The 27,728-nt window shown below is 37.7% G+C and overlaps 1 protein-coding gene across 8 annotated transcripts in view; it reads right to left on the bottom strand.

Annotated features, from left to right (window-relative positions):
* Positions 1 to 27,728, bottom strand: part of SCMH1 (Scm polycomb group protein homolog 1) — a 173,022-nt gene that overhangs the window by 58,126 nt on the left and 87,168 nt on the right. For all 8 annotated transcript variants that reach the window (XM_090269223.1, XM_090269221.1, XM_090269218.1 and 5 more), the window contains 2 exons: positions 16,505 to 16,593; positions 11,559 to 11,802 (listed from right to left, as the gene is read on the bottom strand). In XM_090269223.1, coding sequence (XP_090125349.1) covers positions 11,559 to 11,802; positions 16,505 to 16,593 — 333 coding nt within the window. The remainder of the gene's footprint in view (positions 1 to 11,558; positions 11,803 to 16,504; positions 16,594 to 27,728) is intronic.

Below are 27,728 nucleotides of genomic sequence, written 5' to 3' on the forward strand. Positions count from 1 at the left end.
ATAGATTTCCAATTTCTTGCTCTTTCTCTTCTCCTTCTGGCACCTCTATGATGTGAATATTGGAATGCTTGAAATCGTCCCAGAGGTTGCTTACACTGGCCTAAGTAAATTCCTCCCATTGACCTTTGAACAGCAACCAAGGCTCAACTACAAGCAGAGGGTGTACTCAGCCCACATGAAGAGTGCACCTTGAGTACCCAACTTGGGTGATAGGGGAGGCTGTGCCACTGGACCCTACAGGACACCTACTATATTAGGCCATGTTACCAAAACAGGGAGTCATAGCAGCTCTACCCAATACATAGAAATAAACACAGGGAGGCTGCCAAAATGAAGAGACAAAGAAACATGGCCCAGATGAAAGAACAGATCAAAACTCCAGAAAAAGAGCTAAATGAAATGGAGATAAGCAATCTACTAGACGCACAGCTCAAAACAATGGTTATAAGGATGCTCAAGGAACTTAGTGAGGACCTCAGCAGCATAAAAAAGATCCAGTCAGAAACGAAGGATACATGAATTGAAATAAAGAACAATTTATAGGAAAACAACAGTAGAATGGATAAAACAGAGAATCAAATCAATAATTTGGAACATAAGGAAGTAAAAAATAACCAATCAGAACAATAAGAAGAAAAAAGAATACTTGGATATTTTAAAGATGAAAGTGAACTCACAGGGGTTAAAAGTCTTGCCAAAGAGCACATAGCTAAAGCTAGGATTTGAATCTGAATCTTTCAGTCTCTAAGGTTCATGCTCTTTCCACTATATTACCCTGAAACCAATGAACAAAGCAAGAATATATCCTCAAATGAATGAAGATAACTAAACGTGCCTAGTTATAATAATGAAGGGCATCAGGGTATTTCTGATTTCTAAGTTTATCCAACTTAGTTGCTCAGAAGAATTCATTATCCGATGTCTCTTCTCTGCAGTTGCAACACAGCATATGGAATTGGAAACGGATTCATAAAATGTAAGTCAACCCAGCTTGTGTGTGTGTGCATGTCTGTATCTGTGTCTACAGGACACAGAACATAAACCATACAGGAGGAAAAAAAGAACAGGGGAAAACCCATTTGGTTTATCAGTTTCCTGGACTGGGGTCTTGTTTTCATTCATGGCATTGTATCATTGGCCTTGGCATAGTAATTTAGAGGATGTGTTCTTTATTAGCTTTGCTCAACTTGGCTGCGTTCAGCTATGTGCTGCCAGCTGGGCTGATGCCAAGGCTGAAACTCTATTCCCCTAAATTCCAGTTCATTTAATAAAGCATAGGTTGCCTTCTGCTCCTATTTAATTCAATTAACACTTTCAGTTCTCCATATCGAGCTCCTTCTTTCCCTGTTGACCCTTATTCCTACAGCATGAATAGAGGACCACTGCAATTATAAATACATTTTATGTTTTCCTCGGGTCTTTTTAGGCTGATAAATCTGTACAGACTGGGGAAAATAGAAGGATAATAAAATCACCATGACTGAACCACAAGCTCACTTCAAAAACCTCATATTATTGAAACTCAAGAGTAACTGACCCTAGCTATCCGGGGCAATAGGAAGAGGATGCAAGAGCTATTTCAGCAAGTGGAGGACTACGTCTTCTACTCAAAGAGGCGGCATAAAAGCACATTGTGAGGAAGCACCTGATAGCCATAAATGAACACATTCAGGTTTCCTTAGCATAAGACAATGAATCTTAAAATATTACAAGCTCCTGCCTTCTTACCATATCACCTTCATAATCTTCTGTTTTTCTTTAAGAGTTTGCCATGTTCCCCTCATCTTCTTGATAAACATGTTTATGTTTTGTTTTTCTTGTAGTCATTACTGATATTTACAAATTCTCATTTATAACTGTAATATTTTATCAAAAATCATCTAGGGAATTCAGGGGAAAATGTAATAACACAGTTTATATAACTGGTTTCCAACATGACTTTTCTAAGAACCACATACATTTATTTAAAATGGAGAATTTGCAAGTTGATGTATTGGTGCTGGCATACAGTCAGTGTTATAATTAGAGCTTGCCAAAGAAAACTACATGGATCTAAGTATTCCCAAGGAAACAGCAGGTATGGTCGTTCAAATTTATGAACTGCCTAAGTTACTGCTATTTCCAGGAAGTTTGAGAGAGGCCAGCTGTTTCATTACCCATGCTGAAAAACTGCTACCATTCTCAGGTATCTGTACTGGTGAAGGCAGGAGAGAGAAGAGGGCAGAGCCAAGGGGCAGCTTGAGGGAACTGGAAGGGAGGCATGGGACAGAACTTTTTTTTGTCCCCTGGACAGATATAATTAGAATCAGTGAGAGAACCCAAATCCCACTTCATAACCTAGTGCCACTCATTTCATTTCTCATATTCCTATTTCTATTTGTGTACCACAGACATACACGAGAAAACCTGTTATGGGAGTTCTGGCTCATTGTACCAACATCATCTCATAAATATATTCTTCTTAACCAAATAGAGCAGCTAAAATGCCGCTTTGTGTGCGGTTCCCTTTTCCTGGGATGTCTAGGCGTCTTAATTTAGATAAAACTAACATATAGTCGACATCCATCATGGGCTACACAGTGCTATGCATTTGCACACCCATTTGTCATTTAAATCACTCAACCTGGAAAGGAAGCCCTTCTCTCTTACTGAGCCTAACACTGCTAATTGTTGGAGAGATGGATGAATAAAGGCCAGAGTTGTGTATGTATGTGTGCAGGGAGGGTGAAAATGGTATGTTAAATAAAGGCATGGCCTAGAACTAGTATATCTGAGAGAATAAAAGGGAAAGTAGCCAAGTGGCTGTCCTTATTAAGCCACCAAAGAATTCGTTTCACTTATTACCCAATGTGCCCACACTTTTTCTCACATGGTTAGTGAGACATACTTTCTCAGGAGACATGAGGGGCCTATTAGTTGCCAGAGCTTCCTGTAGAGAGGACATTTTCCTGCTTGTTTTGGCTTAGACAAAAAAGAAGTCAGGTGGAAGGGAAGGGGGAGGATAGTCCAGGTGTGGAGGTGTACATATGCTTAGTGACAGACAAGTGGGTGAATATGGTCTTGGAGATGAGCCTCTCTGTAGATGAGTGACCCTTGTGACTCTTATTTTTGACTATAGGGTTTCCAAAATATGAAAAATAAAACATTAGGACTTCCGGCCAAGATGGAGGCTTAGACGGATGCGCTAGGTCTCCCTCTACAACTAGAGAGGAATACAACTACTTCAAAACAAAGGATAACTAGAAATTCCAGAAAATAAAACTACACGGAAGCCCAACATATGAAGTTATAAACCAGCGGCGCTCTTTGGGCAGGTAGGACGAGAGAAAGGGGGCGGAGCTGTTTGCGGTCGCACCTGGGACAGCGGCGGGGAGAACAACCCCGGCTGCAGTCGAACCCCCGGCAGCTCGCGACCCCAACGCTGGGGAAAGCAGCCACCACATCGCCTTGAACGGTGAGGCCCAGGGGGGCGGGAGGACGGATCCCGGTCTCCTAGCGGAATAACTGTGTGAATCCATCTTGGACCCCCGCCCCCAAAGAAAGCGCCACAGGGCTGCGAAATAGGTCGCGGACAGGCAGGCGCCGGTCGCTGGCTTGTGACGAGTACACAGGCACTGCCCCCTACAGCCGGCCCAAGAAAACAAAACGCATCTGTCAAAATGAGGCAGACAACTATAGAAATCCCGATGGCACAGCTCACCAGGCAACAGATGGAGAACCTGACAGATGAACAGATAAGAAACCTGTCAGATGCTCAGTTCTGGGCCATTGTTATCAGGTGGCTTACAGAATTCACAAAAGATCTGGAAAAAGATGAGAAAGAAGCGAAAAACACTCATAATGAAAGGAACAAAATCACATACGAGACAGATGGTGAGGAAATAAAATCCAGAGTTCATTTCAACAAACCGGAATATGGAGAAGGAACAAGCAGTCAACCAATGCAGCGAGAAGAAATGGGAAGCAACGATGAGAGGATCAGAAACCTCTGGGACAGCTATAAAAGGCCCAACATAAGAATCATTGGTTTGCCAGAGAGCGAGGAAGATGAACTAGAACTTGAAAAATTGAGTGAAAATATAATAAAGGAGAACTTCCCAGACTTGGGGAAGGAAATAGACTTACAGGTCCAGGAAGCACAGAGAGTTCCAAAAAAACTGGACCCAGGGAGAACCACTCCAAGACACATTATAATCAAAATGTCAAAAATTAAAGATAAAGAGAGAATCTTAAAAGCAGCAAGAGAGAAGAAAAGAATTATGTACAAAGGGGTCCCAATTAGACTATCAGCTGACTTCTCAAGGGAGACCCTGCAGGCAAGAAGGGACTGGCAAGAAATATTCAAAGTAATGAAAATCCAAAACCTACAACCACGAATACTCTATCCAGCGAAATTGTCATTCAGAATAGAAGGACAGAGAAAGTGTTTCCAGGACAAAATAAAACTGAAAGAGTTCATTAGATCCAAACCACTGTTATATGAGATGTTAAAGGGACTGGTTTAGAAAAAGGAGGATCAAGACAATGAAATCTAAAATGAAAACTGCATCACAAGAAACAACAGAAGCTAGGGAATTGAAACAAAGGCAAACTAAACAGGCAACGAGAGTGGAAAAAGAACTTTAGGTACGGGGAACATATTGGGGGGAGGTCAACAGGGAGGGGGAATGGGGAGAGGGAGGGAGATGATATAGGAATTAAGGATCATGGTAAGAGGGAATGGAATAGACAGAGAGAGGTTGAGAAGAACTGTATGCACAACTAATGGACATGATCTAAAACGGGGGGACAACTGGAGGGAGGGGGGGCCACCGGGTGGAGGGGAGCAGAGGGACGGGAAATTGGCACAAATGTAATATTATAATCAATAAAACACATTTAAAAAAAAAAGAAAAATAAAACATTAGTTTAAATAACTTTTAATCTATTAAAATTGCAGTAGCACTCTCACTTTTATAATTTAGTGAATATTAGCTTTAGATGATAATAGAATGAAATCAGAAAATACAGCATGACATATTTCACTCAGCAAATATCATTGAATAACTATGTACCAAGCACTGGGGATATAAAGATGAAGTTAATACATTTGCATTTAATGAGGACTGCAGGTCGAAATAAATCCTAACTTCCTAGACAGGGCAGAAAGAAGAATTTTAGCTCCCTTATTAATGCTTATACTGCAAAAACTAGCATTATTTTACATGTTATAGTGGCAGCTACTTGTTAAATAAATAGTTGTAATGGGTGTTAAACTAAACTTTAAGAACTCACAGTCTGGCTTCTTTATTCAAAGATTATACCCCAAGCTTATCTTTATCAACACAATGTTGCTGCCTCAATCCTCTTATCTCATCTGGAATAGGTAACAGCTTGTTAACTCACATCTCTGCCTTCTGCTTCTGGAAGTCTCCTGTCCTTTCACTGCTACCAGAATGGTTCTTCTCAAACACAAATCTGACCTGCAATTCCATTAATTAAAGCTCATTCAATGGTTCTCCTTGCTCTTGGGGTAAAGACCCAGATCCTCAAAATGATTTAAAGGGAAGCCAAGCATTTCCTGTGCCTTCCTCTCCTCATAGTCTACAAATATGTCTTTTAAACATTTTTGAGATCCTCGACTACATTTTTCTTTTTCTTTTTTTAAATCTCAGGTCTCCATTCATCTGTTCCTTCTGCTAGCTAGAGCGCTTTCTCTCGCTCCCCACTCTTCTGGTTTTAGATTAGATGTCACTTTATTTGGAGGCCTTCCCTGACCTCCACCTTCCAATTCTCCAGTGTAGGTTAGGGGCCCCTTTTGAATTTTATTACTACAAAGTTGTAATTGTCTACTGGTCTATATGCCCACAAAACTGTAAAATCTAAAGGCGGAATCCCTATCAGCTGATCCAATGAGCAGCACTTAGCTGTGACTTGATACTGGGAACTTGAATGAATGGCTGGTGGGTTGAAGAAAATTAGACAGTTCATTAGTTGACCTACGTGGTGCAACCCACATGTCAGCACTGGTTGTGTTATTGCTGCCTCTACCCTAGTTTTTCTTGTACAGTTTAGGATTACAGTTTAACCAACGTTCTTTCTGACCCAGAATCGCAAAGTGATTATACTGTAGTTTTTTTAAAAAAAATAATTTATTTATTTGTTTTTTTATTTTATTTTTAGAGAGAGGGGAAAGGAGAAAGAGAGGGAAAGAAACATCACTGTGTGGTTGCCTCTCACTTGTGCCCCCAACTGGGGACCTGACGTGCAACCTAGTCATGTGCCCTGACTGGGAATCGAACCAGCAACACTTGGCCACAGCAGCCAGGGCCTTATACTTAGAGTTTTGTATGTAATTTTTCAACAGGAAGAGACCATCCATAAAGGGAAATACTTTTTAGATGTTTCACAGAAAAAAAAGAGACATTCTGACAGTTTTGTTTTTTAAGCATCAAATTCTTACTCTCCAGACCATGGTAATACCGCTGCACATCCCCCACAGCAATGAATCAGACTTTGTTTTCTCTGTGTACAATGGCACAGGTAGAAAGGGTAGACTGAAAGGGTAAAGGAGACCTGGCTGACCATTTACTCCAACAAGCATGCTCAGACCCCTACATTTGTAACAGCATATAGAGAGCAGCCAGACCCAGCTTCCACTATATGAAGTCACAAAAGACTGATGTTTAATCCAGAATGCAATATACTTATAATAAAAATATAAATAGGAAGTAGCTTGGATCTCATGTCCTCTTACTGTTGTAAAATTACATAAGAAGCTAAACTAAAATACGAAACTGATGTGCCCAGCCTGAAATCAAAGCAAGGGAGAGTTAAATGAATTATTATGATGTCTGAAGGCCCAAATAGCATTAATGACCATACCAAGTGGATTGAACTTTTTATTTGGTTCCTTAAACTTAAAAAGTAACACATGCCTCCGTTTCACTTTTAAATCACACAGACAAAAAGTGATGAACTGGAAAAAAAGAAAGAAAAAAAGAAAAAGCTGCTACCTTTCATAACCCAAGTACTCTGGATTAGTTGCAGGGCTGGTATTTGCTGTCCATCAAAGTTGGCTTGGCTCCAGGAGTTTGGAAGCTAAAAAGGGTCTGGCTTAGCAAAGAACAGCTGGCATGCAGGAGTCCCCTTAGAAAGGCAGAGCCAGATCTAGGTGGTAGGTGAGCTGAGGGATCTGGAATCAGCTCGGAGTTACCTGTTAACCCATCCTCAAGATCAGGAAACTACAGTATTACAGGGGAGGGAGGGCCCTTAGGGATCATTTAGTTCAATCTCTCATATTTGGAATGACTTGTTCAAAGACATAAAACAAGATTGTGGTCCTGTTGGAATTAGACCCCCAGTTCAAAGCTCTAATATTACACTACACTGCTTCTTTCCTATTTCATATCAGGATCTGGACGCCAAGAGCCAGGGTCTCAAATGAAGCTTTAAAGAGAGCCCAGAGGAGAATGGGGTGAGTGGAGGGGAGACGTGTGAAGGCAGTATGGCTCCAAGTGATGGCCCTGACAGCTGGTCCTATTGTAAGATCTCCATGGCCTCCCCCTCTAGACTCAGATATCAACAAAATCAAGTCACTTAATCCTCCGAACTTCACTTTTCTCACAAATAAAAAGTATCTGAAAATAATTATATCTAGTTCAGAGTTACCAGGAAGATAAAATGAAATAATGTGTGTAAAAAAAATTAAAGGAACATTGGCATTTTTTCCTTACTGCAAGCAAGAAACAACTTCATATTACTTTCAATTTTTTCACATTTGTACACTAATGACCAAAAGGTAGAAAAGAAGACAATCTCATGATTAGAAAGAGAACAGGCTTACATATAGAGAGAACATCTTGTTTTGTGAAATGAAATGAGTAACCACATTTTTTCCACATTGTATCACTTACTCCTTAGCCAGGACACTGGGATGGCTGGAGTTCTGCTATTACTGAAAGTTACATTACAGAACCTACTGTGGGTATGGGGTAGGGAAGGAGGGAGTCATTGGAGGAAACAAGCTGGCTGCTGGAATGATGATGACTGAACAACCTGTTCTGGAAATGCCAAGTGGAAGAAGGTCTCTTTCAACCTACCGAGCCTGGTAGTTCAGGTCATCTCTGTTAAAAATCTAAGATCTCCAGAGATACATGGAATTGGAGAGGAAAACAGTCAGCAAATACCTCTGGAAGCATCAACCACATAGTGAATCATATTTCTTATCAGCACAATGTGCAGTCAGAAAGGAATGCATGTCCAGCAGTTCTTGGACACAGACTCTCAGCTCTTTTGGCTCTTGAGAACTGCCTAACTGCTGTAAGAGATTCACTGATCAAAATAAGAGTTCCCAGGAGCAAGTGAGAAAATAAACCTCACTGAATATAGCCTGCATCAGCAAGGCTTATCCTGTTTTAGTTTCACATAACAAAAATGGCTCCACTACCACTTCCAAGTCACTTCTCTTCTTGCTGCTTCCAGAGGTATCTCACAGGGCCTGCAAAGGGATAGCAATGGCTGTCTCACATCAACGCCAGGGCACTTGTTTCCTGAGGCATATAGAGGAGTAGTAGCACTTTCCTGACACAAGATGTGTGCTTATTTCCCCATCTCAAGTTCCCTCCACCTCAGTGCCACCAACCTAATCCAAGCCACCCTTGTCTTTTCCTTACCCATACACAGCACAGCACAACCCATTCTCCATAGAGCAACCCAAGTGATTTTTTAAATAACAGCTTTATTGACATATAATTTACATACCATAAAATTCACCCTTTTAAAGTGTATAATTCAGAATTATGCAAACATCATCCTTATTTAATTTTAGAACATATTCATCATCTCAAAAAGAAACCCTATACTTATTAGTCATTCCCCTTCCCTCCAGTCCCTGACAACTGCTAATTTTTGTCTCTATGTTTTTGCCTATTCTAGACATTTCATATAAATGTAATCATATGATCTGTGGTCTTTTGTGACAGACTTTTTTCACTTAACATGTATTTAGGATACATGTATGTTGTATTATATATCAGTATTTCATTACCTTTTATTGCCAAATACTATTCCATATGGATAAACCACATTTTACTTATCTGTTCATCAGATGATAAATATTTGGGTTATTTTAATTTTTTGGCTATAATGAATAATGCTGCTTGAACATTCATGATACATTTTTGTGTGGACATATGTTTTCTATTCTCTTGGGTATATATTCACGAGTGGAACTGCTGGGTCACAGGTAACTCTATGTTTAATATTTTCAGTAACTTCCAAACTGTTCCCATAGTGGCCCAGAATTTTACAGTCTTATTAACAATGTACAAAAGTTCCAGTTTCTCCACATCTTAATTATGGCCATAACCATGAGTGTGAAGTGATGTCTCAATGCCTCATTGTGGTTTTGATTTACATTTCCCTATTGACTAATGATGTTGAGAATCTTTTCAAGGGCTTATTGGCCATGGAAACCTTTTGCCATTTTTAAAAACTGGGTTGTCTTCATTGTCTTCTTTCTTTTTTGAGAGAGAGACAGAGAGAGAGAAACATCGGTGCAAGAGAAGCATCAATTGGTTGCCTTCACATGCACCCATACTGGGGACCCACGCTGGGACCAGGGGTTACACATGCCTATGCCCAGACCAGGATGAACCACAATATAGGTATGTGCCCTGACTGGGAATTGAACCTGCAACCTTTCGGTTATGGGACAAGGCTCTGACCACTGAGCCACAGTGGCCAGGGTTGGGTTGTCTTTTTGATTGTTGAGTTATGTGTTCCTTTGTATTCAGAACATAAGTTTGAGTGATTTTTTAAAAAGTAAATCAGCTTTTGTCACACGCCCCATATAGTAACCTCTAGTGAGTCCCTACTATGTTTATAATAAAATCCAAATGCCCACCCTGGCTTACAAGGTCCTATTTCAGATGTGCCACTCTCCCCCTCACATGGTGCACTGTATGCAGTTGGAGAAGTCATTCTCAGTGCCACTGGAATGTATGCTCCAGATACATTGTGGTCTGGACAGATGTTTTCTGTTCTCTTGGGTATATACCCATGAGAGAAAATGCCTGCTTGGAATTCTCTTTCCTCGTATGGCTCCTTCTCATCATTCAATTCAAACATTACCTTTTTAGACAAAAAAATTGTTTTTAAAGATATTGTATCTAAAGAAGCTCCCCTTTCACAAAGAGGAACAAAGAAATTTTGGGGGATGATGGATATATTCATTATCTTGATTATAGTAATGGTTTCATGGATGCATACATATGTCAAAACTTTTCAAACTGTATACTTTAAGTATTTGCCAGTTATTTTACTTTCTACTTTCATGAAGCTGTTAAACAAAAAACTTCTTTCATAATCACACCTTCACTGTCACTATCTTATCATACTTTATTTCCTTAGGAGAAATTGTATATCTGAAATCACCTTGTTTATTACTTGATTTAAATGCTTAGTACCTCATCCTAGCAGAATGGAAGTGCCATGAGGGCATGAAGGTTGTTCATTTTTCTAACTGCTGTGCCTTCAGGCTGGTTCAAAATTAGGTGCTCAATAAACAGTTGGCCAATTTAATGAATGAATCCAATAAAGGTTTAGAAGAGACCCACAGACAATAAAAAGGATAACTTTCCATTTCCTTAGATTCATCACTACTTTTAGACTTAAGGGGATAAGATTCATATTATTTCCTTCATGAAGAGCAGCTATCTCAAACTCTGTCCTGGATAATTTCCAACATTATCATCATTAGAAATATCATTTACTGTTTAATTACTCTGTGGTACTATTCTAGCACTTTATTTCTCTCATGGGTAGCAATTTTTAAAATAATAATAGTATTATCATAATAATAATAGTATCATAATGATAATACAGTATACTATAATATAGTAATAATATAATCATAAAAATATAATGTATAATTACTATAATAGCAGCAATAATACAATAAAAATATTTGTTCAGCACTTACTTTTGGTCAGATATTATGTAAGCAATTTACCCATGTAATCTCATTTATTCCTCACAATAACTTCATGAAGCAGGTAGGTATTCTTTTACAGATGAGGAGTTTGAGGCTTAGAGAGGTGAACTAACTGACCAAAGTCATACAACTGGAACTCAAACCTAAGTCTAGCTTACTTCAAAGCCCATGCTTTTCCCATTCTGCTACAGTGCTTCTCAAGTAGTTTTATAATACAATGCTACTCCAGCTCAGATAAAAGGCCCTAAGACCTTGAGGATGACACTACACAAACTCTGAAATAGATTAGAAACAAAAATAAGAGAGATGCAAAGCTAGCTGCCTGAGAATAAACCAAGATATTTAAAGCAAGGAATTATTTACTTTATAATAAACTCCATGCCTACATTCACCTGACATTTTATTCTTACTGTTTCTAATTATTCTCAGGTAGAGTCTGGTTTTTACCAAAGTTGCTTGCCCTTGCTCCTCCTCTGCCTACTAGTGAGGTTTATTGGTGGAGATATGCTGACCCTGAGAGAGCTAGGTGATCTCCACCATCAGTTTGGGTCCTGATTTCAAGAACTCAAAGATGGGCCTTTACCTTTAGTACCAGGTGGCTGTAGGTTGTCTCCAGTCAAGGAACACCAGCCCACAGGGAAGATGTCTCGGGAATCGAAGCGGCACCAGTAGTCAAAGGCCCCTCGCCACCCATCAAAAGTGACAAGCACCTCTGGGCCCCGCACCTCCCCAATAGTGGCTGGGCAAATGAAATGAGGATTCTTCCTGTCCACTGCTTCTAGCTTCATTCCCATTTTGAAGAAGTTGTGGGAAGGTGATGGTGGTTCCTAGATGAGAAACAGAAATATACAGACCGAGACACAAAGAGAGAGGCTATGCATGCCGAAGGACTGCCGCCTCATTTGGATTATTAAAAAGGGACTGCTATCTAAGATTTATAAAGGAGATTTGGTCTTTTTTTCAAATGAATTTCAAGGGATACTGAAGAATTACTTTGTTATTCTTAACTCTTCAGTATTTTTTTAAAGAACTGAAAGGTAACAGATTAAGTTGAACCTCCTTTTGTGCCTTTCCCCTATCCCATTCCCCATGCATGTTTTCATATTTCACTATATATGTACATATCTATTTGCATATTTTTAAAATTTATATAAACAATATTACACTATACATATCATTCTATATATGTTACTTTTGTTCAACATCATGTTTTTGAAATTTACCCATGTTGATAAATTTAGCTCCAGTTCATTTTAACTGCTAAAAGTATTCCATTATATGTACATATCACAATTTATTCATTCTTTTGATGGATATTTAAGGCTTTTCCAACTGTTTACTATTTCAAAAGTTTTAATGACCATTCTTGTACCTTTTCCTTTGTATACATATGGAAGGGTTTCTTTAGTATATACACCTAGGAGTAAAATTATTGGGTTATGGGATAGATATATACATCTTCTGCTTTATTAAATATCGCTAAATTGCCTTCCAAAGTGATTGTAACATTGTATACTCTAACAGCATCCCGTTCACCACCACCTGTTGAGATGCAATATAACTGCAAGGGTAAAGTATAAAAAAGTATTGTACACACTGTTCTGTTACCCTAGTTTTATTGTCTGATCCTATACCAATAACATAGTCTCATTAAATGGATACCTGAAAGAAAAACTCCCCCCATTTTGTCATTCTTCAATATTGTTTTGGCTATTATTTATCCTTAATCTTCCGTATGAATTTTAGAATCAGCTTTTCAAGTTTCACAGAAAAACCCTATTTGGATTTTGACTGGAATCTCAATGAATTTATAATTTGGCAAAAAATAATCTTTGCATGTATAATATTGAACCTTCCCATCCATAAATATGATAACATTTTCTACTTAAGTATTCTTTAATATACATTTTAAAATTTACTCTATAAAAAATATGCTTTTTATGAACATTTTCTAGGCACATTATAACATTATTGCTATTATAAATATCTTTAAAATTTTTTATTTTCAAACTATTTGTTAAATAAGAATAAAACTGAATTTTATAAATTGATCAACTTAATTTAATCCTGATTAGCTTATGCTGACTGATACACCAATTTTTGTGTGTTTGATTTATCAATGATTCAGAGATGTGTATGAAAATATCCCCTAGAGATTGTGGATTTTTCAATTTTTCCATGTAATTCTGTCAAATTTTACTTTATATACTTTGAGGCTATATTTGTTAGGAGCATGCATATTTTAAACTTTTATTTTCTTGGTGAACAGTACTTTTTTTTTTTATAAGTAGATAGTTAAATGCTTTAAATGCTTTTTAGCCTCAAAGTCTCCTTTTTCTGATTTCAGTATAGTTAACACCAGGTTTGTTTTGATAAAGGTTTGTCTGATATATATTTTATGTTCTTTTATTTTCAACATTTTTGTGGCATATTTTATCAGGGTCTTTTGTAAATAGCATGTAGCTAAAGTGAAAGACAATGTAATCTGACGAAATTGATGAGTTTAAGCTCATTTCCTGTGATAAGTGATATATTTATTATAATTATTATATTTCCTACATTTCTATGTTACTTGATTTTTAAGGTTCTTTTTTCTCCTTTAAAATTGACTGAATTCCCCCCCCATTGACTCAGATATTAAGCATTCTATTTATAATCTTTCAGTGGATCTCCTTAAGATTGTAACAGTATAGTTGACATAAGTAAGTATAAAACTCATCTTTATCTCTAGTCACAAACAATAGGAGAACTTTAGAATATTTTAATTACTCCTGAGTTAAAGGTGTTTGAGAATTAATCACTTTTGTTATAATTGATTTATACAGTTATAGGCATTGCTTGATTTGCTTTACCCACATGTTTACCCACGGTCTAACCTCACCACTTTCTTTTTTAATCCTCACCTGAGGATATGTTCACTGATTTCAGAGAGAGAGTGAGAGAGAGAGACACCAGGGATCAAACCCACAACCCTTTGGTGCACAGGACAGGACTCCAAACAACTGACCCACCCAGCCAGAGCCCTCACCACTATTTCTTGCATCTCATGTCTTCCTTTCTGGGTTCAATTATCTTCTTCCTGAAATATAGTCTTTAGTTGATCTTTTAGCAGATATGTTAGTCTCTATTTATAGCAATTTGTTTTGAAACTGTCTTGATTTTACATTCATTATAAAATAATAGTCTAACTAGATATAAAATTCTAGGTTAACAACTATTTTTTTCTAAGAACTTTGGGGATATTATTCTATTACCTTTGGCTTGAAATGCTGCTGCCAAGAAATGTCCTATCAGCCTAACTGTAATCCTTTTGAAGGTATTCTGTGTGATTACTTGCTCAGATCTTTTCTTTTGACCTGAGTTATACCATGATGTTTTAAAATCTATAGTTATCTTTATTATACACTCTGGAAAATTCTGTCATTATCTTTTCAAATATTGTCTCTATTATTTTTAATTATTTCTGGATTTCACATTCAGCATTATTGGGCCTTCTAATATCATTCCCTTTGTCTCTCCTCTTTAATATTTTCCATTTCTTTATCTCTTTGTGTTATATTCTGGAAAATTCCTTACATGTCTTTCAGATAATTCTTCTTTACCTATGTCTAAGTTGCTTATACAGTCAAACCTTGGTTCCTGAATGTCTTAGTGCTCAAACAATTTGGTTCTTAACCAAGTCGTTCAAGAAAAAAAAATGTCTTGGTTGTCTAACAAAACTTTGGGACTCAATTCTCTACCCAATAACCCTCTCACTTTGATACCTGGGTGATCGGTCACACGGCTCTCAGGAGACCAAGGAGATTCGGGTTTTTAACAAATTGCTTCTCAAACAGTTTTCTGGAATGAATTAAGTTTGAGAACTGAGGTTCCATTGTATATCAACCTATTAATTTTTAATTTTAATGGTTAAGTGTCATTTATAGATGCTCAATCTTTTTCTCAAATCTGTCTTTAAAAAATAGGGTTTTATATCTTTATCATTTTAAAATCTTCCTTTTCATTCTTTAATCAGTTTCAAAAACTTAATTTATAATCTCTATCTGATATTTCTATTATCTGAAAGTCCTTGGGGTTATAGTCTTACTGTTCATTGTGTCTGCTGATGTCCCATCATGTTGGATTTGAGAGTTCTTGAGCACTCTGTAATTCTGAAGTGAGTATGCATCTTCAGTGGTACTTCACTTTTGGGACTTCTGTGACATCTAGTTCAAAAGCAACCAAACCCTCTACAGAGGTTTTAGGTTTGCTTCTGCTGAGCACTCAGAATTGTCTCCACACAACTCTGGAGTTTCTAGACAACACAAGTACTATATCTGAACCCTGGACTTCCATGGGGGAAAAGACTTTTATCAAGAAGATGACTCCATTCCTGTTGCTATCCAAAGCCCAGGCGCAAACTCTTCCTCATCAACGTGACAGTCTTTTCACTAAGGAGTGAACATTTGAGGATATCTGTTCTGGTTTTGTATGTAGCAGTCTCGGGTCCATTCCCTGGCTTGCCTGGGCCCAAGGCCTCATCTTCTATCCTACTGTGGTTGTTAAAAGACAAGATTCTTGGAAAATAAGCTGGCAAAGCCCCTTAAAATACCTGCAGGTTAGGTGCACGCACTTAACCCTCTAGTTTTCTTTTTTCATCTTGGCCTCTGGAGAGTTTTCTTACTTTTTAGTAAGTTCGACAAAGCATTTAAAAGAACAGTTGTTGCCCCCTGCTCCCTCCAAATATTTTGAGTGTTCTGTAGTGAAAGGGTTTTTTTTAAATTGCCCAGTACACTATATATTCTAGGAACCAGAGTGAACTCAGGGTTTAGACTTCAATAGCAGCATAGTTAACTTTAGTTCAGTCCCCTTTATAACTCTAACCTCATAAAAGAATTCAACTGGGAGCAGACTGAGTGCCTCATCTCTTGAGAAACAAGGAGGAATAAATACAGGTTTTGCATCCCGGTTCCACCACTTACTAGTCATACAATTTTGGGCAAGTTCCTTATTCAGAAGTATTTGTTTCTTTAACTATTAAATGGAAACAATAATTCTTGTTTCAGAAAGTTAACTGTGGGTATTAAGTGAGCTAGTGTATATAAACTCCAAACTTACTGTAGGCACTCAAAAATTGTCTCCTTTCTTTCTCTTTGTTTAGCATGTGAACCTTATGGAACTCCAAGATCTATAACAAGAACAGCTCCTTTAGACTTATGTCACATTTTATATGTTTTACTAGTAAACACATTTTAACTTAACTATCCTGTGAGGTAAACAGAATCCCACCTTTTACATGAGGTCAAAAGACAAAGCTTATTATTGGTAGAGCTGGGACCTAAAAATCAGGAATCATAATTTAGAGTTTAATATTCCTCTGGAGATAATTGCTGCTTCATAAGGTACTAAATAATCCTTCTGTGGAACTAGTTGCTGAGATGGCATCCTTAGGCCACAAATATCATATAGACACCAGAGGCTCAGTAATTAAGAGTATAATCCTTTAGTTTTAAGCAGTTTGTAGTTGGCGATATCTGAGGGACACCGTACCTTGTGGAAAATCCTGATGGGAGCCATTTCTGCTCCATTTAGTGTCTTCAAAAGGAACATGGGCCAAGAGGAGGCATTCAGCCGAAATCCTGCAGCAAACATAATAGGCAACAGATAAAAAATATGTTCCAAAGGGGATGGCAATATCAAGTTTTCCCTTTGGAATCCAGCTACTCCTCCACAACCTATACTGTGATAAGTTACAGAATCACAGACTGTTAGGAAAGGACTTAAAGGTTAAATAGAAGAAATGCCTCATTAGACAGATGAGGAAATGAGGCACATAGAGGGAATGTAACATGCCCAAGTGTGATGTTGCAAAGTAACTAGTAGAACAAAGTCCCCAACCAAGTGTCCTGATTTCAAGACAAATATTACAGATATATATCATAGCACCTAAAAGTTTTCCTTGAAAAATCCAAAATAGATGTGAGATAGGATTAAAAAATACTTAGAAATTGTCTAGACAGTAGAGTGTGGAAGCTTTTCTTCTTCTTAATAATCTCTTAAGAAGACACCAAATACGTCAACTGACTAATCCAATATACATGTAAATCGTTTTGGTTTATCTCAGAATAGTCTCACTGTTTCTCCCTTTCTTTCTCGCTCTCTCTCTTTAGTGTGTGCTCTCTCACTTCTGTTTCACTCACACACACACACACACACACACACACACACACACACACCCCTCAGATACAAAACACTTTCTGATACTCATTTTTGCTTTAACAACTAAGGATCAGGCAATGATGAAGATGAAAGGGATCATCCTATCCAAAAATATTAATTTTATAAAAAAGTAAAAAGCCTAGAGATGTTATCTGTCCATTGTCATTCAGTAAGAAAAAGTCAATAAGAATGTACCATTTAATTAATAAACTACAAAAATGAGATTGTTATTGTAGTAAGTTCTTCCAATTAGTGGAAAGACGCTCCTAGTACTTCCTTCAATTTGGCTTCATCCAAAATCTAGTGCTTCCTGATAGTCTCCCAATTGACCTCAGTCTTCCCATTCCTGACAAAGGAATAAATAGGCTGCACCAAAGCTTCAGAGCTAGAAATTACAACAGAAACGGATGTTATTGAACTCTTTATTGTGTGCCAGACACTGTGCCAATCACTTTCCACTGACTAATACTCAAGACAACCCTGTGAGGTAGATATTATCTTCATTTTGTAGACGGGAAAAGAGGTGTAAAATAAACTGCTCAGAATTCCAAAGTGAGCAAATGACAAAGGATTGAAACCAGGCAATCTGGTCTTTGAACCCACATTCTTTACCATTATGTTAAACTATCAATATGTAGATAAAATGAAAAAGGAAGAATCAGCTTTTGGGATTAAATATTAATAACTATAACTAAATTAACAGGGAAAAGGCGAGTAGAGAAAATGGAAGAACGGTTATCATTCTATATGATTTAAACTTTCCGCCTCAAAGCTGGCTAGACTATGCCAAGCTTCCCAAGGTCAGATTTCTTGGGATAGCTCATTCACACCAACAATGGTGACAGCAATATGGATGCTTATCACTCAATCTAAAACTGCCATCACTTACTTTTTTGCCTGTCTAGCTTTTTTTTCCTTTTGGAAAAAACTATATCCTAGTCTATATGTTTTACTGGGAATGTCTATCACATGGCTCTAAGCATCTGACCATGGAATGGAAAATAATGACATTTAAGAGCATTAGATTCCCATAGACCAAAAGTGTGCATGTATATCCCAAGTCAGGTCAACAGTTTTCTGATATGATATGCATATTGGAGGAGACAGTGTCTTTCTCTGAGATCATGAGTAGAAAGATGTTTGTAGATTTGGCACTGCTACATGCAGAACAAAACTGAGAATAAACCAAGGTAGAGCAAGTGATGGAGAGATATGGGAGTATTTATTTACTTATTTTATATTGAACCTAAGAGAGAGAGAGAGAGAGAGAGAGAGAGAGAGAGAGAGAGAGAGAGAGAGAGAGAGAGAGAGATTTGCTGTTCTACTTACTTATGCATTCATTGGTCGTTTCTTGTATGTGCCCTGACCCGGGATCAAACCCGCAACCTTGGCGTATTGGGACAACGCTCTAACCAGCTAAGCTACCCGGCCAGGGTTAAGACATGAGAATGTTTAAAACCCTGTGTCTAAAGACACTCAATACCAGGCCTTTGATTTCCCAGTTATATGAGTCAGCAATTCCTGTCTCCTTTTTCCCTCCTCTAAATTGGTTTGAGTTGGGTTTTTGCACTCATTGCTCAACAAGTGTTGGCTACTATTCTTCCTTTAACCATGATTAAAAGAAAAAAGTTAAATTTTTCTAGAAATTCAGCTATGGGCCCAGTCTGTGTGTGGGGAATACAACTCTCCTTAACTCAGGGAAGCGCTGAAGCAAGCCAAAGTTTGGGCAGATTTGCCATGAGTGGTTCAATACATCTATGGATAAGGCAAAGAGAGGCACAACTGTTCTATAAAATGCTCCCTCCACCTTGGTAAGGAGAGGAGTAGGGAGGAATGCCTACACAATTAGAAATTTCTTATTCAGACCCTTGTTTCCCAACAGCTAAAGAGCCTCACCATGTGACACCCTGTTCAATTTTTTAGGACCTGGTTACTGAGGGGCTTCTATTTCATCTGGAACTTGAAGAACTAAAAAAAATCTCAGCTTTGGGAACCCTTATAGTAATATTATAATAGCTAGTATGTATTGAATGCTTTTAATGAGGTAAATACTTTACATGAAATTTATTACTGGATATTTGAAATACCATGAGGTATACTCTATTGTTATCCCTAGTTTGCAGATGATAAAACAGAAACTAAAGAGAAGTAGCTTGTCCAAGGTAGTAACGGTGGAGGCAGATTCCAATATATGATGACTTTGCTACAGACTTCATGGTTTTTAACTAATATGTTTCGCTACCTCCTAGCAAGCTTCTTCAAGAGTAGAAGGGCAATGCAGAAATGTTGCCAACCCGAGGAATTACCAAGGCATGTTATTCTTTAACTCCCAAGGTAACGTGGGACTACCCACACTGCTCCAAATTCATTTTATACTGTAGATGACACAACTGAAGTCCAAGGGGGCTTGGAAACTTGTTTGCGGCACAGTCAGGCGGGAGACCTAGGACTTTTCCTGTGGCTCTCTTTCACTACACTGTGCTGCCTCCCAAAGGAAACACTGATTACGCACATATCATGCGCCAGGCTCCATGTGTTAAATAAGCACTTCAAGTGGGTTATCTCATTTAATCATTACTACAACTCTGTGAATTGGACACAAGAAAAGTAGCACTGGTTCAGGAGCCAGGCTGCCTGGATTCTAAACTAGCTCTGACACTTAGTTGCTGTGTAACTTATAAATTACAAAACCTCTCTCTGGCTTTAGTTTCCTCGACAATAAGAGTAGTAGCTACCTCAGTGGGTTGTTCTAAGGATTAATACATGTAAAGGATTTAAAATTCTGCCTGGTATATAGTAAGTATTAGATAATGCTAGCTATTATTCTTAATATTACAGATGAAAAGACCGAGGTTAGAGAAGTAAAATATCCAAGGTTACAATTTTACTTAAGTAAAATATCTGAGAGGCAGGATTGAAACCCAACTCTTCTGCCTTCCTTATTAATCACACATTAGTATCTTCAAATATTTTATCACTTAGTTCTTCCCTACTGTCTCTCTAGGTAAAAAGAGTTGAAGTCATAAATTTGTGAAGACAAAAAAAGAAAGAGAAAACAATAATTTGAAGGTCTACTCAAATTAAACAATGGCCTGGGGTCTTTGCAAGGAAAAGGACAGGTGGATAAGAAATCCTAATCTCTAAAGGTGGGATTACTTCAGTGTCTGGCCATTTCTTGGTCCCCCACTCTCTTGCTGTCAAATAATGACTCCCAATTTATATCTGCAGCCCAAACCTCTGCCCTGAGTTTCATGCTTGTATTTCCACTTGCCTTATTCTATAACTCTACATGGATGCCAAAAATTCCTGAAATGAGTAAGTCTAAAACAGAACTCTTGACTTTGCTTCCCCCTCCAAACTTGTCCTTTCCTCCAGTCATCTCATCCCAGTTAATGGTACCGCTTCTTAAACCCAGGTACTCAGACCAAAAAGCCTACCCTAAGTCACTCTTGACTCCTCCCTTGTTGTTACCCCTCAAATACAATTAATCGGCAAGTCTTGATGGCTCTTTCATCTCCTATACCCTAAATCAAACCATTTCTCACTATTATCTATTCTCACCCACCACAACCACCCTAATCTAAGCCACATTTAGACTTTGGCTAGACTACTGCAACAGCCTTGGAACCTAGACTCTCGGCTTCTACTTTTGCCTCCTACTGTCTATTCTCCACATAGCAGCCAGAATAATATGTTCATGTTATTTCAAATATAAATCAGATCACACTCTTATGTTCATATCCCGTAACACAAAATAAATCTAAATTCTCCATGCATGTTAACAAGACTTACATGATCTGGAACTTGCTTACTTCTCATAACTCATCTCCTTTCACTGCCGAGTCCCCCGTGCACCAAGCTACATCCCTCTGCCACAAACACCCTTCCACCCTTCCCTTTCCTCAAATCTTAATTAGTTCTTTGCTGAAACCTCAGCTCCTCAGAGAGGCATTCCTAAATTCCCTATCTAAAATAGCCTCTTAAACTCCACTGCCTTCTATTTATCCTCAGCTTTTATCACTGCCTGAATTTCCTTTGTTTTTTCCTTGTAATGTGTATGTATTTTCCAACTAGAATATAAGTTCCAGAAGAGTTTTATTAAACAAAGAAGAAATCTCCACTTATTAAGTGGGTGTCAGGAATTGCTGTATCATGTTATTCCATTTAATCCTCACAAAAACCACGTGTGGCAGAGTTTATTAATGACCAGGTAAGGTGTAGCAGTGGCCACACAATTAAACTAGTAAGTGGCAGGTAACAGAACAGTACTCACACCAGGAACCACATTATGGTCCCCACTTCCCACCCTGCCACTGTCCTACATAATCCCAAGCTTTGTGAAGTTTTTAGGCTCGATGACTCTCAAGATGATTGCATGACACTCCCAACTCATTCTCTTCCCACAGAGGAGTTTTACCTACATGTACATATACAAATATATGTACAGAAATATGTCACTTACTGTACAACTTCAGGCAACTCATTTCCCTTTCCTTGTTTCTGTATTTGTCAGATTAGGACACTGAATTAAAGCAGTGCTTCCAAACAGGGTTGATGGCCTATCTAAATTTTACCCCAGACTGAGAGAAATAAGAAGTGGAACTGGAAGGGAGCTATTGAACAGTCTTCCCTGATGAAGAAATGATTGTACTTGGGAAGGACCGATGGGATTCCTCCTAGTTCTGATAGGACTCTACCATCACTGTGCTGTGGTTACACTCCCATGTACAGACTCAAGCACAAGTTAATTCAGGTTAATTTAATTGAGGGTCTGGGTTGTGACTAATCTTGAGATAGGCATAGGTATAGATGGTTCTGGCACTGCCCAATGCCAGGGTCCTTGCTGCAGAAAAAAGAAGAGTTCAGTAAATATTGTACAAATTTATAAAATAAGCATTTAAGCCATCATGGTTAGTTACTTCTAAAAATCCCCCCCACCATTTCTATAAACAGAGTTCAAATTTCTGTGACCAGAAAGTGAGATATGCATCTTTTTAAATCCTTTTAATTGACAGGACCTGGAGGCTACTTAGCAAGTGAGAAGGCTAATTAATCAGTGACATGAACATAGAAAGCATTCCTTTCAAGTCAATGTACCACATACACACCAGAGCATGTGATGAAGTTTGCTGAGCAGGGAGTTTGTTCTGGGATCCTGACATAGTGGCTAGTGGCCTCACCAGAGGCCAGCTTCTACTCTAGATCAGTGACTCTCAAACCTGGACACTGGAAGCCCCTGGAGGCATCAAAGAATACACCAGTATCACCCAGAAAATTCTGATTTAACTGATCTAAGACCTAGCGCTGAACATTTTAAGAATTCCCTAAGTGATTCTACTAGCAGCCAAGTTTGAGAACTAGTGATCCAGACAGCGCTGTTTAGAAGAAATAATCAGTCTTGAGTAGTAAAAAGAGGTCAGTAAAACAAGGGGTTATGAGGGAAAGGTTGGCAGCATTGAGATAACTTCACTGGTGAATCATTCCGCCTTTTGACATTTTTTTCCCTAGAGGACTCTGCAAGGGAGTAATGAATGTTCCTATGTGAGCAGAACACACACATGCATACACACATACAAACCATACAAGATTTTAATGGAGAAAAATGCTCTTCTAGAGCAATGCTTCCCAAATATAGACCCATCAGAGTCTCGGGAGAGCTATTTACCATGCAGAATCCCAAGCCCCATTACCTAGAGATTCTGATTCAGCAACTCTGGGGAGAGGTCCAGAGGAGGCCTGGGGAACATGAACACACACACATATATATGTATAATTGTATACATAACTTATTAAAAACTGTTTATTTTGAAAAATTTTAAACCTAGAGCAAAGTAGCGAAAACAGTATATGAACAACTATGTATCCTTCACCTAGATTCAATAACTAATAACATTTCACCACATTTTGTTTCCATATACCTACACGCACTTCTTCCTCTTAACTATGTGAAAGTTAGACATCGTGACACTTCACCCCTAAATATGTCAGTGTATTTGTCCTCAGAATAAGGACATTCTCCTTTAACACTGTGCTCTTACCATATCTACAAATTTCAATTTAAAATATTCTCAATTGTCCCCTGACTAGTCTTTACAACTTTTTAAAATACAGGATCCAATCAAGAATCACATGTTGCATTTCATTGTCATGTTTCTTTATGCTCCTTTAATTTACAGTAGCCCTGTTGCCTTTTGTTTGTTTTTCGTGAAATTGATATTTTTAAAGAGTCTGGGCTAGTTGTTTCACAGAATGTCCTACAATTTGGAATTTTTCTGATTGTTTCCTTAGGATTACATTCATGCTAAACAGTTGTGACATAAATACTATACAAGTGATGCTGAGTACTTCTTACTGCCTTACTTCGAGAGGCACATAGTACCAATTGGTCAAATTATTGATGATACTAAATCTGATGACTTGTTAAGGGGTGATTAACAGATTTCCTTACTGCAATTTCTCTTTCTAATTAATAGGTAATCGGTGGGAAGAAACTGAAACTATGTGACTATTCTATTCTCCAATAAGCTTTTTTACACTCTGGTTTCAGCATTTATTGATTATCCTTCCCTGAACCAATTAAAATAGTAATTTCCTACCATTCCATCTATATTTATTAGCTGGCATTCTGTAAAGAAGACCTTTCCCTGAAACTTTTGATTTTTTTTCTTTGTGTATCACTAGGGACCCATGAGTGCTATTTCCACTGTTCTTTTATTTTTATTCTTCTTCTTGATGCTCATATTGTTTCAATTTTGGTTAGTAAGAACTCCTTTTAGTTGGTTCCTGTGTCCTTTTAATAAGTTCCCATAATTCTTTGAGACTCCTTTGCATTCATAAGATGTTCCAGAGTCACCTTATATTTTCTCTTCTGCTCAGCCTTGCAATGAGCCATTTCTCCAAGAAACTTGATTCCTCTTAGTAGAGAATGGGATTTAGAAACCAAAATCAAGGTGTGCTCATTGCTTCTGAGGGATCTCTGGGATGTGATTGCTTCTAGGCCTTTTCAATGAACAGAGTGGGGCAGCGCATATACATACTCTCTCTCACACAGGTAGGCAAAAGTAGGTTTATAGTTATTTGTATGAAAAAGACATGTGGGTCATGATTATTACATACAATAGCTTTATTAACTCAAAACACTGTCACAATGGCATAGTACATCTACTTTTGCCCACCCCTGTATATGAATGATTTGAACTGAATGTATCTTAACTTGAAAGTTAAGAGTTTATATAGATAATTTCAATTCAAATCCTATACTGCAAGGTTCTTTTTCATCTATGATTCCATATTTGTATCTTATTTACTCATTTGCTTCAGTACATACAAAATAGTTTCAATTTATGGCAAAACCATTAACATTATTAAGAAAAAGTCAGAATTTCTTTGCAGTCCTACTTTTTCCTTAAAATATGCCCCATTAAAAATGTACTGTGAAGGTTCTGTTGTTCAGGTTATTTGAATCAATTCATTTTTCAATGTGGTTATGATATCCATTTGATACACAGGTCAGTGTGTTTCTCTTTGTAATCAATTTTAGGATATGCTTTGTTCATCTTTTATTTTGGTTTAATTTTATTTATTAACTAAAACATTTACATAATTCAAAAGTCAAAGTAATTATAGGTATTCTCAGAGAAGTCTCCTGTTCATTCCTATAATTTCTACTGTATTCCTAGACACTCTCAATAGGTGACCTCATTATTTTGTTGTAACATTCCATTGTTTCTTTTTGTAAAACTAAGTATATAAAACTATAATTTCCTGTTATATATGTGTGTATACATACACATATTTCCCCTTCTTCTCAAAAGTCAGTGGCATTAAGTACATTGTGCAACCGTCTACCACCATCCATCTCCAGAACTATTTCATCTTTCCCAACTGAAACTCTGTATCCATTAAGCAGTAACTCCCCATTCCCCTCCTTCCTCCCAGCTCCTGGCAACCACTGTGCTATTTTCTGTCTCTGTGAATTTCTCTATATTACATACCTCACGTAAGTGAAATTATTGTATTTTTCATTCCATATGATGCTCTCCCCCCACCCCAAAAGTGGAGGGAAATGTCTCTGCGTCTTATGGAGTGAATATTGCGTCACAGACCGTGATGCGTATTACCTGACCTGGGGTTCCCAGAAAACTAGAAGAGTATTGAACCTTAAAGTCTCTCCTCATTTGTTAATGACAGCGATGATGGTTCTTAATACCGCTGTTGACTGCTGTTCACTTTACATGGTTGAAATATTATTCTGTTATATTTAATTAAATATTTTAGTACACCATTTGGTTCAGAATATTTTTTTTTCTTGTTTTCTTTCTCTAAACCTAGGTGTGTCTTATGGTCAGGTGTGTCTTATAGTGCAAAAAATACAGTATACAGTATTTGTCTTTTGTGACTGGCTTATTACACTCAGCATAATGTCTTCAAGGTTTATCCACACTGTAGCATGTATCAGAATTTCCTTCCTTTTAAAGGCTGAGTAATAGTCCATTGTATGTATTTACCACATTTTATTTACACATTCTTCTGCTGATGAACATTGGGTTACTCTGACCTTTCGGTCATTGTAAACAACACAGCTAAACATAGGTATACAAATACCTATTTGAGTCCCTGCTTTTTCTTTTGCCTATATACACCAATGTGAAATTTCTGGATCATATGATAATTTTGTTTTTAATTTTTGAGGAAATGCTATATTATTTTCCACAGTGGCTACACCATTTTACATTTATATTAGCAAATACACAAGAGTTCCAGTTTCTTCATATCTTCATCAACACTTGTTATTTTCGATTTATCTGATAACAGCCATCAGTCTTAATGGGTGTAAAGTGGTTTTTCCTTGTGGTTTTGATTTGCATTTCCCTAATGATTAGTGATGTTGAGCACCTTTTAAAAATTTTAAAAATTTTTATTGAATTTATTGAGGTGACATTGGTTAATAAAATTATATGTTTAAAGTATACAATTCTATAATACATCATCTGTATACTATATTGTGTGTTCACCACCCGAAGTCAAGTCTCCTTCCATCATTGTTTACCCCCTCCCTTACCCTCTTCTACCTCCCCTCACCCCCTTTTCCCTCTGGTAGTCACCATACTGTTATCTGTGTTTCTGAGGGGTTTTCTCTGCTTAATTCCTTCACCTTTTCACCCAGCACCACCACATCCCCACCCCTCTGACATCTGTCAGTCTGTTCTCTGTATGTATGAGTCTGTTTCCATTTTGTTTATTTTGTTCATTAGACTCTACATGTTAGTGAAATCATATGGTATTTGTCTTCCTCTGACTGGCTTATTTCACTTAGCATAATACTCTCCAGGTCTAGCTACACTATCGCAAAAGGTCAAGTTTCCTTTTTTCTGGCCAAGGAGTATTCCATTGTGTAACTGTACCAGAGTGTTTTTTCAATTAAAATTTTAAATCCTCACCTGAGGTCATGCTCATTGATCTCAGAGAGGGGAAGGAAGGGAGAGCAACATGGAAGCGAGAGAGAAACATCAATCAGTTGCCTCTTGTACGTGCCTCGACTGGGGACTGAACCCACAACCTGGGCATATGCACTGACTGAAAACTGAAATTACAACCTTTCGGTTTACGGGACAATGCTCCAACCAACTAAGGCACAGCAGGCAGGGCACTGTACTGCAGTTTTTTCATCCACTCATCTAATCATGGCCACTTGGGCTACCTCCACATCTTGGCTATTGCAAGTAACGCTGCAAGAAACATAAGGATGCACATATTTTCAAATTAGTGTTTCAGGTTTCTTTGGATATAGTCCCAGAAGTGTAATTGCTGGTCCATAAGGCAGTTCCATTTTTAATTTTTTGAGGAAACTCCATACTGTTTTCCACAGTGGCTGCACCAATTTGCATTCCCACCAATGTACACAAGGGTTCCCTTTTCTCCACATCCTCGCCAGCACTTGTTGTTTGTTGATTTATTGATGATAGCCATTCCGACAGGCATGAGGTGGTATCTCATTGTGGTTTTAATATGCATTTCTCTGATGATTAGTGGCATTGAGCAAATTTTCATATGTCTATTGGCCATCTGCATGTCCTCTTTGGAAAAGTGTCTATCCAGGTCCTTTGCCCATTTTTAAATTGTTTGTTTTTGGTGTTTAGTTGTTTAAGTTACTTATATATTTTGGACATTAACCCCTTTTTAGATGTATTTCTTCTTTGGATGTATATCTTCTTTAGAGAAATGTCTATTCAGGTCCTTTGCCTATTTTTAAATTAGTATTTTAAAAAATTTTGTGTTGGAGTTTTTAAAATACATATATTCTGGATATTAACCCCTTCTCAGATATGTAATTGCAAATATTTTCTCCCATTGTGCGAGTTCCCTTTTCACTTTGTTGGTAGTGTCCTTTGATGAACAAACATTTTAAGTTTTGATGCAGTCTAATTTAACTATCTTTTTTCCTTTGGTTGCCTGTGCTTTTGCTGTCATATCTAGGAGATCATTGCCAAATCCTGTGCCATTAAGCTTTTCACCTTTGTTCTCTTCTAAGAAGAGTTTCTAAGTTTTAGTGCCT

The sequence above is a fragment of the Furipterus horrens genome, unplaced genomic scaffold, assembly GCF_987537825.1.
Source record: "Furipterus horrens unplaced genomic scaffold, mFurHor1.1.pri manual_scaffold_3, whole genome shotgun sequence".
NCBI lineage: Eukaryota > Metazoa > Chordata > Mammalia > Chiroptera > Furipteridae > Furipterus > Furipterus horrens.